The 16,155-nt window shown below is 45.3% G+C and overlaps 2 protein-coding genes across 2 annotated transcripts; one reads left to right on the plus strand and one right to left on the minus strand.

Moving 5' to 3' along the window:
* Positions 1-1,564: 1,564 nt before the first annotated feature.
* On the plus strand, positions 1,565-9,750 carry LOC139379658 (pleckstrin homology domain-containing family G member 6-like). Its single transcript, XM_071122482.1, has 13 exons — positions 1,565-1,692; positions 1,975-2,112; positions 2,341-2,436; positions 2,645-2,695; positions 3,406-3,555; positions 3,723-3,833; positions 5,107-5,256; positions 5,524-5,661; positions 5,789-5,908; positions 6,192-6,324; positions 6,463-6,578; positions 6,760-8,186; positions 8,667-9,750. The coding sequence occupies exons 1-13, from the start codon at positions 1,594-1,596 to the stop codon at positions 8,875-8,877; spliced, it is 2,940 nt and encodes a 979-aa protein (XP_070978583.1). The 5' UTR covers positions 1,565-1,593; the 3' UTR covers positions 8,878-9,750.
* A 6-nt stretch (positions 9,751-9,756) lies between these two features.
* LOC139379668 (lymphocyte activation gene 3 protein-like) lies at positions 9,757-13,039 on the minus strand. Its single transcript, XM_071122488.1, has 8 exons — positions 12,883-13,039; positions 12,592-12,724; positions 12,104-12,312; positions 11,599-11,859; positions 11,144-11,449; positions 10,693-10,950; positions 10,235-10,356; positions 9,757-10,132 (listed from the first exon to the last, which is right to left on the minus strand). Exons 1-8 carry the CDS (start codon positions 12,926-12,928, stop codon positions 10,022-10,024), a joined length of 1,446 nt encoding a protein of 481 aa, XP_070978589.1. The 5' UTR covers positions 12,929-13,039; the 3' UTR covers positions 9,757-10,021.
* Between the last annotated feature and the right edge of the window lie 3,116 nt (positions 13,040-16,155).

Raw genomic sequence — 16,155 nt, forward strand, 5'->3', positions numbered from 1 at the left:
GGGTCAGGTATGCGTGAATTTGTGTAAGGTGAAGTTGTTTTTGAGGTTTCACCTTGGTCATACTGTAACTAAAGCTGAGAGCCCTGTGACTCTACCAGTGCCAGATTGAGGCTATTCCTGGCATCTCTGTTATTTCCCCCTTACTGCTAGCCTGCGTACCTGACAATGCATTCATCATTGCATAGAGGTAATCATTGTCATCATCATTATAGATAGCCTTGTTCATTTAAGTATCTAACCTTTATTAACCAGGTCAATCATTAAGAATACGATCTCTTTTAAATGAACTACATAGTAATCCCATGTTCTGCCTAGTCTCCTTTCTACTACCGCCCTCCCTCCATCTCTCCCTCTGCATCCCTCCCTCCCTCTCACCCTCTGTCTCTCCCTCCCTCTCACCCTCTTTCTCTCCCTCCATCGCTCCCTCTGCATCTCTCCCTCCATCTCTCCCTCTGCTTCTCTCCCTCCCTCTCACCCTCTGTTTCTCCCTCCATCTCTCCCTCTGCATCTCTCCCTCCATCTCTCCCTCTGCTTCTCTCCCTCCCTCTCACCCTTTGTCTCTCCCTCCATCTCTCCCTCTGCGTCTCTCCCTCCATCTCTCCCTCTGCTTCTCTCCATCCATCTCTCCCTCTGTCTCTCCCTCCCTCTCTCCCTCTGCATCCCTCCCTCCCTCTCACCCTCTGTCTCTCCCTCTCTCCCTCTGTCTCTCCCTCCCTCTCTCCCTCTGCATCCCTCCCTCCCTCTCACCCTCTGTCTCTCCCTCCCTCTCACCCTCTTTCTCTCCCTCCATCGCTCCCTCCATCTCTCCCTCTGCTTCTCTCCCTCCCTCTCACCCTCTTTCTCTCCCTCCATTGCTCCCTCTGCATCTCTCCCTCCATCTCTCCCTCTGCTTCTCTCCCTCCCTCTCATCCTCTGTTTCTCCCTCCATCTCTCCCTCTGCATCTCTCCCTCTGCTTCTCTCCCTCCCTCTCACCCTCTGTCTCTCCCTCCATCTCTCCCTCTGCATCTCTCCCCCCCTCTCTCACTCCATCTCTCCCTCTGCTTCTCTCCATCGATCTCTCTCTCTGTAGGCCCCAAGCATTAGGCCAACATTGTGTTTATGCTCTCTTATCTCTTCAGCCTTTCCTCAAAAGCAACAACCTCTTTCAACGAAGGAAGGGGAGGTGATGTGACTCAGCCAGAGGAAGTGGTGGAGCAGTGGAGGAATGGAGGAGAGGGGGAGAGACAGAGGGAGGTGGAGAGAGAGGCGGGCGTGACAGATGGACTAAGTCTGGCTGCAGAGACAGCTACCAACCACAGGGTGTCAGCAGACAAACGCAGATTCAATACTGTGGGATACCATGTGAGGGCTATGAACTTCAGCTTCCATTTGTAGATGCAAGATCAGTTCGAAATCAATCCTAAACTTCAGGCCCCCAAGACACTTAATCTACGTCCTGAAGCCAAATGGTAGAAACTTCACCCAGCCAACCAGAAGGCTATGTGGACTTCCTAATATTTAGGATACCACAGCAGACACAAACTGTATATTTACATTATATTCTCCATCATTTTCAGAGGAAGCTGAAGCAGAAAGTGGTGGCGGACTATACAATGGTGAGTAAGGGAGCGTCTGGAAGTTTCAAACCCCGAGCAGCACTGAGACAGGTCCTGTTCAGCCAGGGAGCGACTGAAAAGAGCCCCATGCCTGAGGTACTTTCCTCCCACGCACTTAACTCGTCCTCTACACACATGAATACACCTTGACATGCACATGCACAGACATGCACAGCCAGTGCCACTGTCCACATACTTGCTGAAAATAAGAGTTCCGCAAATGCACACTACAATTGTTCACTCAAGCATATCTGCTATGGGCCCATTTCTAACTCGTTTTGATGATACGAGTTAGATGGAATATATGTATATATGTGTGTGTATATAATATATATAATATACATATTATCTCTCCCCCTCTCTCTTTCTCTCTGTCAGGGCGCAGGGCAGTTGGATGCTCTGAAGCGGACTCTGGAGGCGTTCCCAGTACCAGTATGTCTGAACTGGAGCTGGGGGGAGGAGGGGACAGGAGCCACACTGGAGAACAACTGGACTGATATAGTACACAATCACTCGGTAACCAGATTTACCTTCTGACCAATGCAAGTCATGATGGGCATATTATCTAGTTAATATGAATGATCTCTCCCTACCTTTTACAACATATCTCTCTCTCTCCCTACCTTTTACAACATATCTCTTTCTCCCACCCTCCCTCGCTCTCTCTCTTTCTTCCACCCTCCCCTTCCTCCCCACTTCCATCCCCCTTCCTTCCTTTCCCTCTCCCTCCCTCTCTCTGATCAGATGATGTGTAAGACCCAGAGGCACCAACAGGAGGCGCTGTGGGAGTTGGTCCACACTGAGCTCACCTACATCAACAAGCTCACTGTTGTCACTGATGTAAGACAGACAGACAGACACCCTGCTCTCATTACTCTCATTACTCTCATTACTGAAAACGTATCAGTGTCTTTCAGTGATGTGTCCATAACAACGAGTGACTATTCATAATAGAAATATGATAATAGTTACTGTTATCTGTATAGCATCTTTTATTGCAATGTCATTTTTCAATGTCCGTGTTTGTTTGTGTCATTATGTTTCTCAGTTGGTGATGGCAGCTCTTACCCACCTGCACCAGCATGGATTCCTCTTAGAGGTCAGTCTATATGAGCTGGGTTCTCATTCACAGGGTTTTCTGTAGGGGACATTTTCTCTAGAACTCACTCTCTGGTCTTTGGGCCTATCTGTGTTTCCCGGCTGACCACTCAAATAGATGTGTTGCAATGAACTAAGCATGTGCTTTTGAGCTGGATCTTGCATGATCTGACTGGGTTCAGGTGTGTGTGTGTTTTCATGAATGACTTTGACCTTTGGTTGAATTTAAAACCAGTATACAGTTCAAGGGCAGGCCCTTGGGCCTAGTTGAAACCGGCTGCTGTAGTACAACATACTGTACATACAGTACATACTGCTGAGCTGACATACTAACACACTGAGAACATCTGCTCTATCTGACACAGAACACACCAGGGCAGATGGAACATTCAGCTACATAACAGTATGTTAGATAATTCCTGCTGAGAATGTGGAAAGTATCTGAGAATGTGGGGGAGTGAGTTCTGCAGAGTTCTTCAGCTAGACACTGCAGCTTTGTCAAACAATTACCCTCTTCATCTTTTTTTGTCACAAAAGGTCTACAACTATCATATCTTTTTATTGACTTTAGACAAACACAAACTTCAACACATGTAGGTGTAGGTGAGCTCAGTGTGGACCAACTCCCACAAGAGGTGTGGGGTAGATTATAGGTTTAAAATCAAGAAAGCAGTATCATCACTCTCTTTTTCCTGTCCCTCTCTTCTTCAGGTGACACCTGAGAGCCTCTTCTCCAACCTTCCCTTCATCCTCAGCGCCCACCGGCTCTTCTGGCAGGAAGTGATGTATCCCATGTTACAGGAAGTCCGCAGGACGGGGAAGCCCTTTGACCCCATGGGGTTAGAGGCTGGATGCCTGCAGGTACAGTACTGACTGTCAATCAGATCTAGAATCAGGTTCACATATGGGATGAAAGTATGAGGGTCAAACGGGGGTGAAAGGAAGGAATGGAAACACGGGTCATGGGTTTAAAACATGTTTGTTTACAGCAATCTTTGTCTAATCCCATCCCCACCCTCTGTCTGTAGTTCCCTGAGCGTTTCTCCACCTATCTGCACTACTGTTGTAAGGAGGAGAGCACAGTGGACATTACGAGCAAACTGACAGACACCAACCTGCACTTCCACACCTACTTAATGGTGAGTTAAACACGCACACACAAACACCTTTTTTATACTTTATTTGAATCCACAAATCATAATTCATATAAACATCTCAGGACAAGGATACCTGGACACAGGGAAACAGATAGCACCTTCTTCAGAAAGGCTGTCCATGACTGCTGACACAGAGCAGTACCTACTGTCAGCCTGTGAACATGGCAGAGACTACCCAATATCACCGTAGCAAGCATGCACTGTTATGAGGCTGTTCAGGAGTGACATGAGGGGCTGGTATTTAAGCAGCTTGTCAGAAAAGGACTGCTCCATGTAGTAGTCCAATGAGCAGCCCACCTCCAGAATCAGCCCCTCCCTCTGGCCTCCCCCACAACAACAATATCTGGCTTATTCAGCAGACAAGAAAACACATGATCATCAACATCAAACCAGGCTCCTCTGCAAAGAGAATGTTTGTGTATGTGTTCAGTTGGTGACTCCACTTGTCTCACCTCCGTAGCCACCAGGTCAACAAGGCGGTCATGTCTAGGTCATGTCTCAGTATGAACAGAAACCATTAACAACATGTGATACAGACCTCAGACCTCAGGGTGGAAAACACAGAAGGGATCATGGTTTGCAGGGTACCAGAGAGCTAGGTTGTATTTTGTTGGTAGAACTTTCCTTAACAGTAAAGGTGAGAATGTCCTTGCCAATAGCAGCATTATGGTACATGGAATGGGAGACGGAAACAAACACACACACACACACCACTTCATACACAAGCCCCCTTCTTGTTTACATATTGCATGCACACCCTTTCACTCTCACCCAAAGTCACTCTGCGTCACACACATGGTTCTCCAAACTACCCTTCATTACGGTAACACAGTCTGGAACATCAGTGAATTGAGTCATAGCATCCACAGAACTTCTTCTGTTATTGATCATGTTCTAGTGGTTTTGATGATCACCATATCCAGGCCTTCTGTTATTAGTAATATCCTGAAGGCCAAACACTTGTTACACCAACGCTCTGACCTAATGACTCAGAGAGCCTAGCCTGCACATTGTCTTCTTAAAGATTAGAACGTGTTTTGGGCTGTTTTTTGCTGTCTAAGCACTTTTACAGCTTGTTCAAAGAATCTCCATTATGAGTTTTTCAAGCCTTTGAATTTGTCCAGTACCATGTAGCAATAATATTTCATACACAGTAACAACACTGTATTTACATGAGTTCTACCGAGGCCATAACTTTGGGTATAAGGTCTAGAGACTCTACTAGAAGATATAATGTTTTTCTCTGTGTCCATAGTGGGTGGAAGCACACCCCCAGTGTGAGCGGATGCGTCTGGGAGATATGCAGGCCAAACCCATCCAGAGGATCACCAAGTACCCCCTGCTGCTGAAGGCTGTCCTCAAGACCACCCAGGCTCCCCACACTCAGCACACACTCAGGGGCATGGTGAGTGAAGAGCTGTCCTTTTAAATCAAGGACTTTTAATTCAGTTTGTCAGGCCTGAGGCTGTTCATGTTCATTAGAAAAAGAAGTTGCGCGTTCCAGCGCCATTTTCTTACTAGCTAATCGCTAATTGCCTGTACTAGTAATAGATGAAAAGGCAAATTAAAGAAATCTCTCTGTCCCACACACTCTATCCCTCTCTCTGTTTTTCTCTCTCTCTCACTCGCTCTCTCTCTCTCTCTCCCTCTCCCCCCTCTGTCTCTCCTCCAGTTGGCCTGTGTAAATGGCTTTCTGCACAGCATCAATGACTACTTGAGGCTTAAGGATGATGAGCAGGCCCTCTCGCTTTCCGCCCAGAAGATAGAGGGATATGATGTGATGGAGGGGATGAATGAGGAAATCGAAAAGGTGAAAGAGAGAAGAAAAAGCTAGGAACAGAGTACAGGATAGGAAACTACACCAACCTTAAAAAACTATATAGATACTGTAATGTGTGACGCAGACAGTGAGTAGTCAATGTTGATGTCATCCACAGCATGTCAGAGAGTTATGCAGTTTTGATTTGACGTGCCCTGTCAGAGGGGTGGGTCCTGGGGTCATACGCAAGCTGCTATTGGAGGAGACTCTGAAGATCAGAGGAAGGAAGGATCACAAGGTAGGTTGAGTGACAGAATCTTACTCTGTTCCATTGAAACATTGACTTCCATGTAGAGGATTCTTCCTAATATTATTATCTCATTAGCACGGACTTTGATGATAACTACTTTGAGAAAAAATGTATTTACTACAACTGTGATATGTGGTTGTCTCACCTTGCTATCTTAAGCTGAATGCACTAACTGTAAATTGCTTTGAATAAGAGCATCTGCTAAATGACTAACATGTAAAATATAGATGTCATGTTTCTTTGGGCTTGTTGCGACTGTTATGTGGTGAAGCTGGAGGTGACAGCCCTGCTCTTCTCTGACGTGCTGCTGGTGACCAAGGTCCAGAAGAAGGCAGAGAGACTGAAGGTAGTTCGCCCCCCACTGGCTCTGGATAGAACACGCTGTGACACACTCAAAGATGGCTGTGAGTACAGTCATTGACCAACAGTACATATCCTAGAAGTGGAAAGAGGAAACGTTGCTCTGTCTCTTGCTACAGAGACCAGTTGTAGAGTTTTAAATGACCGTTCTCTCTTTATCTCTCCCTCTCTCCATCTCCCAGGTTCGTTTGTGGTGGTGGAGGTGAGTGTTCTGGGCTGTGCGGCGAATGTCTACACCTTCTCCACCTCCAGCCCAGAGAGCTGCTCTACATGGGTCTTCACCATCCACGAGGCACAGGTAAACAGACAGAAAATACTGACTAAAGTGGTAATGACATGATTTATTGTAGTTACATTTTAGTCTCTTTAGTATTACATCAATGAATGAATGATTAGATGTACAATGTACATAATGTGTAACATACAGTGATATCGATGCTCTCCTCTTATCCCTCTTTCTTTCTTCCATTCATTGACAGGAAACACTGCAGGGCCTGAGAGAGACAGAGGCCAGCAGACGACTGCAGACCAAACAGAAAGACCTACAGCTTCAGGAACAAGCCACACCCCCTACAGAGCCCAAGATGACCATTGAGGAATCAGTTGATCAGCCTCCTTACCAATCAGAAGCAGAGATCACTTCCTCTTTGGAGGTGAAGCCTGTTGAGGAACTCCTCATCCAATCAGTGAATGGAACATTGGTGTCCATAGCAACGGAGGCGGAACAACAAACTCAGGAACCAGTGGACTATAAAGATGCAATGTTACCAGGACAACCACGCAAGCTCAGTGACATTCATAACCAATCATTCTTCCAACCTCAACCCAAACCCAACGGACCACACAACCTGTTGCTAGGCAGATATCCTGACATAGACTATGACATAGACTACCCACGACACCAATCCAGCACTTTCCCACTTTCTCCATGCAGGGAAAACAATCGAAAAGATTCTATCGCTATTTGTCAAATGGAATCCCAAGGATTGCTCTCACAGGGAGGACGAGCCACATCCACACGGAGGAATTCTGCCCCCCAGTCAGTGGAGCAACAAGCCATGAGGAACTCGTGTCTCACCCAATCAGGAGAGGAGGAGGCTTTAGCGGAATCATGGAGGTTTTCTCGGAAGTTGAATTCACCACGGTTACGCAGGAGAAGACCAATAAACACTGAGCAGACTGCTACCCCTCAGATGTCACAAAGTGGGTCTGACAGCTCTGGGATGGCCCAGTCTGCACCACGCACAAACTCTTCCTCCAACTCTGACTCAGACTGCAAACAGAAACTCAGAGGTTCCTACCAACACAACTCAGGTTCCTCCGGACAGAGCTCTGACTCTCACCTGGTCCTCAAGCTGGGGTCCTTAAAGATGAACGGAGGGGTGTTCTGGGACATGCCTGCAGAGAGAGAGTTCTCCCCAGAGCCCCCCGCTTTCTCTGAGCACGAGCTGCCCAAAGACATCTCTAAAGAAAAGGAAAACACCCCAAAAAGGCCCAAGTTGAAGATTCAGCGGAGCGTGTCCATACCAGATATCATCCTCCAAGAAGGATATAGTTCTCTTCTGATCTCAGCCAAGCCCTCCAACACGCGAATAGCCCACTCTCCCCCTCCTGGGTTGGATCCATACTTGCACCCCTCCCCTCTGGAGAGCATTTTGAACCGGGCCAAGGAGAGAAGAAAGGACGGAGGGAGAAGAGAGGGAAAGGGAACATCTCCAACCTTCAGAACATGGGCTCTTCCTCCTTCTCCGTCTTTCTCCACCACTACGCCCCAGTCGCCCAGTGAAGGGGATAGAGAGACTGAGTGGGAAGAGGTGGAGCTGGTCAGACGGCTGGCCCCCAGTGTCAGTCAGGGATGGATAGAGGAGAGGGTGGACGGAGATGAGGAGGAGGAGAAGAAGAGCAGGTGAGTTTTACATCAAACCTCAGTTGGAAATAAAAGAAAAGAACGTCTTCAAAGTGTGCATGATCAGTTTGAAGATTCATCTATTGAAATGACTCAGTCAGGTAGGTGTGGGTGGCTGATGACCACTATGGAACAGTTTTATTCTGGGTTATTTTATCACTCTACCTACTGGGCTGATTACCATGTAGTGTAGGATCACTATGTTCAAATCGTTATTCTTGGAAGTTGCATTTACTGTCATAACCATGACATGCCACCCGTAACCATGTTTCATGCCATGACAACCACGTCATCATAACCAATCTAGCCTGATCACCAGATTGGTGTCCACTTTAGCTAACTACTTTGTTAATGTCACGCCAAACATTCCAGTGAACAACATGGAAGTAGACTAAAGCAGAAACAAATCTTGTGACTAAGCTATTTGCAATCCAACAAGTTTATCTCCATTGTAAAAGTTTTTTCCCCTCTCTCTTCTAGCCCCGCCTTCCCTGATGGCACCAGCGTTGATTGGCCAGGCTGGTGCTTTGAAGCCGACGAGGTCCTGGATCAGCTGACCCCAGAGGACAGTGGCGTTGGTGTTGATGAGGAGTGGTGGGAAGTGGCTGCGTTGGGGCTCAGCCAAACTTTGACCTTGAGAGACATCCAGCGAATCGGCACGCATGAGGACGGGACGATTAGTCAGGTGTAGTTCTGCATAGGCTACTGGGAGCCCTTCATTCTCCAAGACTTTATCTGCACTTCATGGGGAATAATATGTCATTTGAGATTTTCACTGTGCCGGAGTAGACATATAACAACGTGATACTTTTCCACAGCAAGATGTTGATTGAGTGAGCTGATTGACACCAAATGTTTGATTTCAGTTTGTTGCATGGAATGTTTGTGAGTGATTTGGAGTTTGTGATTATGAGTCTGAGTGAACATCAGAATCATTTTCTTCAACCTGCATAATATTGTTAGAGCTACAGATGTAGGATCTTCATTTGATCCCTCTTTTGTTGCTGAGGTTTTTCCTGCATCGCAGGAAATGCAGATGAGCTTTGTGATTTACATAAATGTACTGAAAACCCACACTAACACACTGTTATATTAACAGTATTGCACTTTTCATGTAGCCTACTTTTGGCCAGCTCAAGCAACATTATGAACTACATGTTCAAATCCTGTAGCTGTAGCATTATTAAGATCCTACATCTGTAGACGCCTGTACTGTCTTATACAAGCACTATGAACTACATGTTCAAATCCTGTAGCTGCAGCATTATTAAGATCCTACATCTGTAGACGCCTGTACTGTCTTATACAAGCACTATGAACTACATGTTCAAATCCTGTAGCTGCAGCATTATTAAGATCCTACATCTGTAGACGCCTGTACTGTCTTATACAAGTGTACTTTTTGATGTGGTGTCAGTTAACTGAAATGATGTGTATACATAGAATGACATGTTTCATTGAACTTCATTTGAGTTGTTAATTTATAAGAGTAACTGCATATTTGGTATTGTGACCCATTGGGGAGATTCATACTGATACATTGTAATAAAGAGACATATTTAAACCAATGAAGTGTTTAGATAATTGTATTCTCAGTGATTCATTATATTACAAAAGTCTAATAGGTGGTTAAGGTGCCGGTAGTGAAAAATAAGGCATACATATACAAAATCAGTCACATTTCAAATAAAAGATCAATCACATTTGTTTTGTGAAAGTAGGAAAGAAACTGCTACAATTGTCTGCACTGAATTAATATGTACAAATACCACATAATCTCCCAACTGATCGTAGACATGTCAAATGATTTCAAATGTCATATTGCAGAGTCTCCTCTATTTGGAGATCTCATCTTCTTTCACTCTGTTCCTCTCTCTGTCCTCTCTCTCATTAGCAATGGTGTGAACAATGGTCTCCAGGGCAGGGTACTGCAGGATCAGCTTGCGCTGTAGAGGAGATTAAATAACTATTACATAAACCTTTTAAAAACGTATTTTCCATGTCAACGTGGATTTAAGGAAAGCACACACAGCTGTAGTTGAACGTACCCTCCGATAGTTCCTGTACATCTGCACCAAGACCAACAGCAGCACCAAGAGGAAGAAACCCAGGCCGGCTACCATGGCAACATTACTGGAAGAACCTGTCTCATTATCTCCCATCAGACCACCTGATCAACCAAGACAGAACAAGGATAGATTTTAGTTTACAGTTGAGTAATTTAGCAGACGCTCTTATCCAGAGCAACTTACAGGAGCAATTAGAGCTGAGTGCCTTTCTCAAAGGCACATCGACAGATTTTTCACCTAGTCGGCTTGGGGATTCGAACAGGTGACCTTTCGGTTACTGGCACAACGCTCTTAACTGCTAGTCTACCTTCCGCCCCTGTGTCTAATTATGACAATTGTTTTACATATTGGTGATATTTGTTGCATTTGAATTGTGTCTGCATCTACCTAGATCCATGCAAATAGACAGTGAATCAAAGTAGGCAGATAGGACTTACTCATCAGATGTAGGTGGTATGTCACGCTCCCTAGAACTCCTTTTTTCCCGTGGAATCGACAAGCCCATTCGCCAGAGTTCCTGTCTGACACTTTGTTGATTCCCAGGACCCTTCCTTTCTGGACGGAGCTCTCTGATTGGGTGCCATTGAGGTCATAGGTCACTCGTACCCACTCGTATTCAGTGACCTCGCTGGCATCGCTGAGGTGACAGGTCAGTGAGACTGGGGCCTTCTGGGTAGACGGTGAGTTGCTGAGCACTGAGTAGAGCGAACACACAGGATCATCATTAGCATTGTGATTGCTAATTCTAAAGCACCATTTGCCCATCTCATCTCAAACATTTACCTTCAATGTTTGCCATTTTGCAGAACGGGGCAACTCACTTTAGGCATTCAAATGAGGAGACTGCTACAATATCATACCATCATCCATTTTCTATGCCTGGCTCACCTTGGGCAGTCACCAGCTGCATCTCCCTTGCTACCCGTTGCCCCTCCACTGTCCCTGAGCACCTGTAACTACCCCCGTCGCCCTGCCCCACTTGCCCCACACCCACAGACCTGTCCCATGGAGGGAGGGATAGCAGGGAGGACAGGTTGAAGGAGGGTGGGAGTGGGAGAACAGAGCCAGAGGTGTCCAGTCTCTCCCAGGCTGTGTCTGATGGGGTGAGTCCATTGGAGAACACACAGGGGAGGGTGACAGCAGACCCCACCTCAGCATACACCTTGGCACTGGCACTGGAGGGGTTAACGATACCTGAGCGAGAGAAGAGATGGGGGAAGGTGATGGATAGGAGAGAAGGGAGGAAGACATAGAAAACTTAATATTAAACGTCTTCAATACATCAGCTGCATTTGAATGTTTTATTCCTTCCAAACATGACATCACCGTGTCTGAGCCCTCACCTCTCACTGTCAGGGCCGTGGTGGCCTTCCCTTGTTTCCTCCCTTTATGCACTACACAGCTCCAGTTACCCATCATGCCTGCAGATGCCTTGCTCTCCAAAACACTCGCCTGGTTCTTTGAAAGGACATAATCTGCACTCTCAGGGTAAACTCGCTTCTCGTTGAGCATCCAGCTCACTGTCGCCTCCTGTGGCCATGGAGTGACACTGCAAGTGATCGTCATTTTGTTGCCCTCCACTGGAGCAGGTGGGGAGATGGATACTGTGAAAGAAAGACATGGGTAAGTAAGAGCAATGAGATGTTAAACATATTCACAGGTTTATGATATGTGTGACTGTATGATAAACAGCAGATAAATATAGTTATACCTTGTTATTACAGCATGTAAATATCACTTTAAAATAACTGTAAATATCACTTTAAAATGACTGTAAATATCACTGAAAGTTCATTTAATTGTCCACAGGGTATTTCATATAAGTTACTGTCTATTTTAGCTCCTTACCTTTGATGACCCTGAGGAGGATCCTCTTAGAGAGGATTTTCTCGTCGTCCTGCACCATGCAGGTGTAATTCCCGCTGTCCTCCTGCCTCACCTCCTTTATGTACAGGCTGTAGTCACCAGATCCAACGTCTGAATGGGGGCATCGAACACGCTGGGCAGCTCCTATTCCCCAGTGCTCCAGTCCACTCTTTCCCTTTCTCCATACTGTCCTGAGAGAGAGGAAGAGATGCTAAGTTTGAAACATGACACTTGTATTGTACAGACATACAGATCAATGGCAATGCATTGCTATGCTCTCCTATAGAACGCTTTCAATACAGAAAAATGTATTAAGAGATCAAGAGAAAGAAAGACCAGGATAGAGAAAGATGAAAAGGGGAATCTTTGAGGATATTGGAGTCACACAGGTAGACAGAGACAGAGAGGATGAGAGAGATGAATAAGGAGGAGAGCATGAAAGACATGGACCGAGAGAAAGGCAGTCGTACCCCTCAAGGTCCTTGCTCCAGAGGACGACGGCTGCAGAGGTGGAGGGAGGGCGACACACGCAGGGTAACACTGCCTGGGACCCTGCCTCTGCGAACATCTCAGTATACTCAGACAGACACTGACACCGACCCCCTGAACAAATACACATACTGTATGAATACACACACATACCTAATCCTCCATCCGTAAGTACACATCAAAGCATGTCATAACATTTCTTTAAATCAGTTTAAATTGCAACACATTTTCATTTAAAAAACAATGACTACAGATCATCTGTAAGATCTCACCTGTCACTAACAGGGATGTTCCCAAGAGGAGGAGAAACTGCCACATGGTCTCTTCTTTTCTCTTTTCTCCTTCCTTCTGACGTTTTGATCAACAGATTGTTGTTGCAAACCTAGCTTAGTATCTGTGTCCCTCTTTGATCTCTCTTCTGTTGTGTGTGTTTCTGTCAATTGGGGCTGGGTATATAAAGGCCTGTAGGTGTGAGTTGTGGGAAGAGGGAAGGGGGAGGTGTCTAAGCAGGTAGTCCCTCTCCTGGTCATGTGACATGAGCAACGAGGCGGTCTTTGATGCGGTTTGTGTCAGTCTCACTGACGCAACATGGAAACTGTCAGCCACACAAACAGGGAATCCTACATGCTCCCTCCCACGGATTCTCTTTCTCCTCCCCATCTCTCTCTCTTGCTCCCTCTGCCCCCTTCTCTTTCTCTCTCCCTCTCCCCTCTCTACCCCTCTCTTTCTCCCCTCTCTCCCCCCCCCCCCCCCCCCCGTCTCTGCTCAAGTTCTGCAAAGTTGAATTTGATCTGTTTCTACCTTTAATTACCTTACAGGTACAGAGTGGTATAAAAAAACACTGTATCACAAAACATACATCATATCATCAGAAACATGCAGTACTGTAATACAGTATTTATATATCCATTGACAGAGTGACCCATTCATTTGAACCCTGCATTTAGTGTATCTATTGTATTTCTACTCAGTGGAACTTACAGGAAGTACAGGGTTGCCGAAAGTGTGCACAATCTAACCACTGTATCCTTCCACATTGATCAACATGCAGTTCTCACTGCTGTAAGTTACCAGCTCACCAGCATACATGGGAGAACAGGGCCGGTTCCAGTAATGCAAGTCATTGAATGGTGGTTGGCTTTGTTTTGATGGAGAATACATGATGATGATAGTGATTTCCATCTCCCTTTACGTTCATTTCTTTCTCGCTCTCTGCCTCAGTCATACAGGGCTATTCTGAAGCTTAGGGACAATATTTGAGTTTATAGTATCAGGTTCCCATCATACCAACTATACTGCTCTATAGTTTCAGACAGACCGACAGACAGATGTTAGACGGACAGACAGATAGATGTTGGACGGACGGACGGACGGGCAGGCAGATAGATGAAAAATGTGTGGGTGGACACCCAAGAGTTATTTGTGTTCTTGTAGCAGCCATATTTTCCCCTGGTTCAGACAGTAGTGAATCTCTCTGTGCTGGATACATATTTTTATCTCATCTGTCAACCCCCTCCCCCACTACTCTCTTCAAAACCTCAAAACATTTCCATGTAAACCTGTTGAAATCACAGGCTGTGTGTTTTTGGCCCACATTTGGTGGCTCAGTGAGTACATTGGGACCACAACCCCCACCCCCTCCTTCTCTCTTTCTTGCTGGCTTTCGGGGTCTGTGAATCAGATTCGTGAGGTGGTCTTTCCTCCTGCTGATCTTTAAATGTACATACTGTATTTAAATATACAGTTAGGCAGTGATGAGGGAAAGTCTTAAACAGACAGATGCCCCTCACATGGAAACAATAGATAACAATGATAATGAAAAAAACCTACAGTATGCAAATCAACATGAAGTCGGAAAATATTTCAACTAGATATCTTCAGTAGAAATGTTTCAACAGGATAACTCATTTGTTCCTGTCCCTCTCTCTCATCACGTCACATCACTCAATCTCGATCTCAATCCAGCTCACTGATGTTAAAAAACTATAGGAATTAAAGTTCAAATCACTCTTAATTGTGCATAGCATTTTGATGTTGAATTTGTATTTTAATTAGCATTTTGTGTTTGAGCTGTGATATATTTCAAATCACTTCACTTCAGTTGACAGTGCACCAATGAATGAAATTGAAATTAATTAATGAAATTTGATTTCCGTGTCAAATTGTCAGTTGGCAACCCATTAATTGACACATAAACAAACATTACAATAATTCACTGATAATTCTTTGTCCGGTGTTCTCTGCAGTGTGCATCGCATAAAGAGTTTAAAAAAACCCATCATAGTAAATAAGGTAATCCAAACAATAATTATATCCCTAGAGCAATAAAAATATACATACATACATACATACATACATACAAATAAATACAGAAAAATGAAACAGAAGGCATTTGAACCCAGTCTGGCCATATCAGTAGACTGACATGGCCAGCCTTTTACTGGCAGCTGAGAGGAGGCAGATGAGTGATGAGACAAACTAGATTCTGTCTGCTGAAAGAATGTACAGAGCCTTCAGAAAGTATCACACCCCTTGATTTTTTCCACATTTTGTTGTGTTACAATGTGGGATTAAAATATATTTTATTGTCCTTTTTTTAAACTCTCATGTCAAAGTGGAAGGAAACTTCTAGCATTTATAAAAAATAAATATAAACAATAAAACACTCATACAGTACATCTTGATTAGATAAGTAACCACCTGAATCAATACATGTTAGAATCACCTTTGGCAGGATTACAGCTGTCAGTGTTTCTGGGTAAGTCTCTAGGAGCTTTCCACACCTGGATTGTGCAACATTTGGCCATTATTCTTTTCAAACTTCTTCAAGCTCTGTCAAATTGTTTGTTGATCATTGAATATGTTTACATGCACACAAATAATTCGAAATTAAACTGATTATGGCAGTAGGCCGAGTATGGCAATAGTCATGTAAACACTTTAGCCAATCAATCAAATGTATTTATAAAGCCCTTTTTACACCAGCAGATGTCACAAACTGCTATACAGAAACCCAGCCTAAAACCCCAAGCAATGCAGATGTAGAAGCATGGTGGCTAGGAAAAACTCCCTAGAAAGGCCGGAACCTAGGAAGAAACCTAGAGAGGAACCATGCTCTGAGGGATGGACAGTCCTCTTCTGGCTGTGCTGGGTAGAGAGGAACCAGGCTCTGAGGGGTGGACAGTCCTCTTCTGGCTGTGTCGGGTAGAGAGGAACCAGGCTCTGAGGGGTGGACAGTCCTTTTCTGGCTGTGCTGGGTAGAGAGGAACCAGGCTCTGAGGGGTGGACAGTCCTCTTCTGGCTGTGCCGGGTGGAGATAGTACATGACCAATAAGGCCAGAGTTTGAATATCTTGAAGAACACTTTCATGGATGACCAGCATGGTCATTCAGAGGTTGAGATAGCAGGTGTGGTAGAGAGAGAGGTAGAATGTCCGGTGAACAGGTCTTGGCAGCAGCACGACCAGGTGTACTGGGGACAGCCAGGAGTCATCAGGCCAGGTAGTCCTAAGGCATGGTCCTAGGGCTCAGATCCTCCGGGAGGGG

The sequence above is a fragment of the Oncorhynchus clarkii genome, chromosome 2 (assembly GCF_045791955.1).
Source record: "Oncorhynchus clarkii lewisi isolate Uvic-CL-2024 chromosome 2, UVic_Ocla_1.0, whole genome shotgun sequence".
NCBI lineage: Eukaryota > Metazoa > Chordata > Actinopteri > Salmoniformes > Salmonidae > Oncorhynchus > Oncorhynchus clarkii.

Bases quoted from the DNA above. Each gene is read 5' to 3' on its own strand.
- LOC139379668 (XM_071122488.1), bottom strand. From the start codon at position 12,928: ATGTGGCAGTTTCTCCTCCTCTTGGGAACATCCCTGTTAGTGACAG. The intron at 12,725-12,882 runs GTGAGATCTTAC...GTATTTGTTCAG, and splicing joins AACATCCCTGTTAGTGACAG to GGGGTCGGTGTCAGTGTCTG. The intron at 11,450-11,598 runs GTGAGGGCTCAG...TCTCTCGCTCAG, and splicing joins CACGGCCCTGACAGTGAGAG to GTATCGTTAACCCCTCCAGT.
- LOC139379658 (XM_071122482.1), top strand. From the start codon at position 1,594: ATGGTGAGTAAGGGAGCGTCTGGAAGTTTCAAACCCCGAGCAGCACTG. The intron at 1,693-1,974 runs GTACTTTCCTCC...TCTCTCTGTCAG, and splicing joins AAAAGAGCCCCATGCCTGAG to GGCGCAGGGCAGTTGGATGC. The intron at 3,556-3,722 runs GTACAGTACTGA...CTCTGTCTGTAG, and splicing joins TAGAGGCTGGATGCCTGCAG to TTCCCTGAGCGTTTCTCCAC.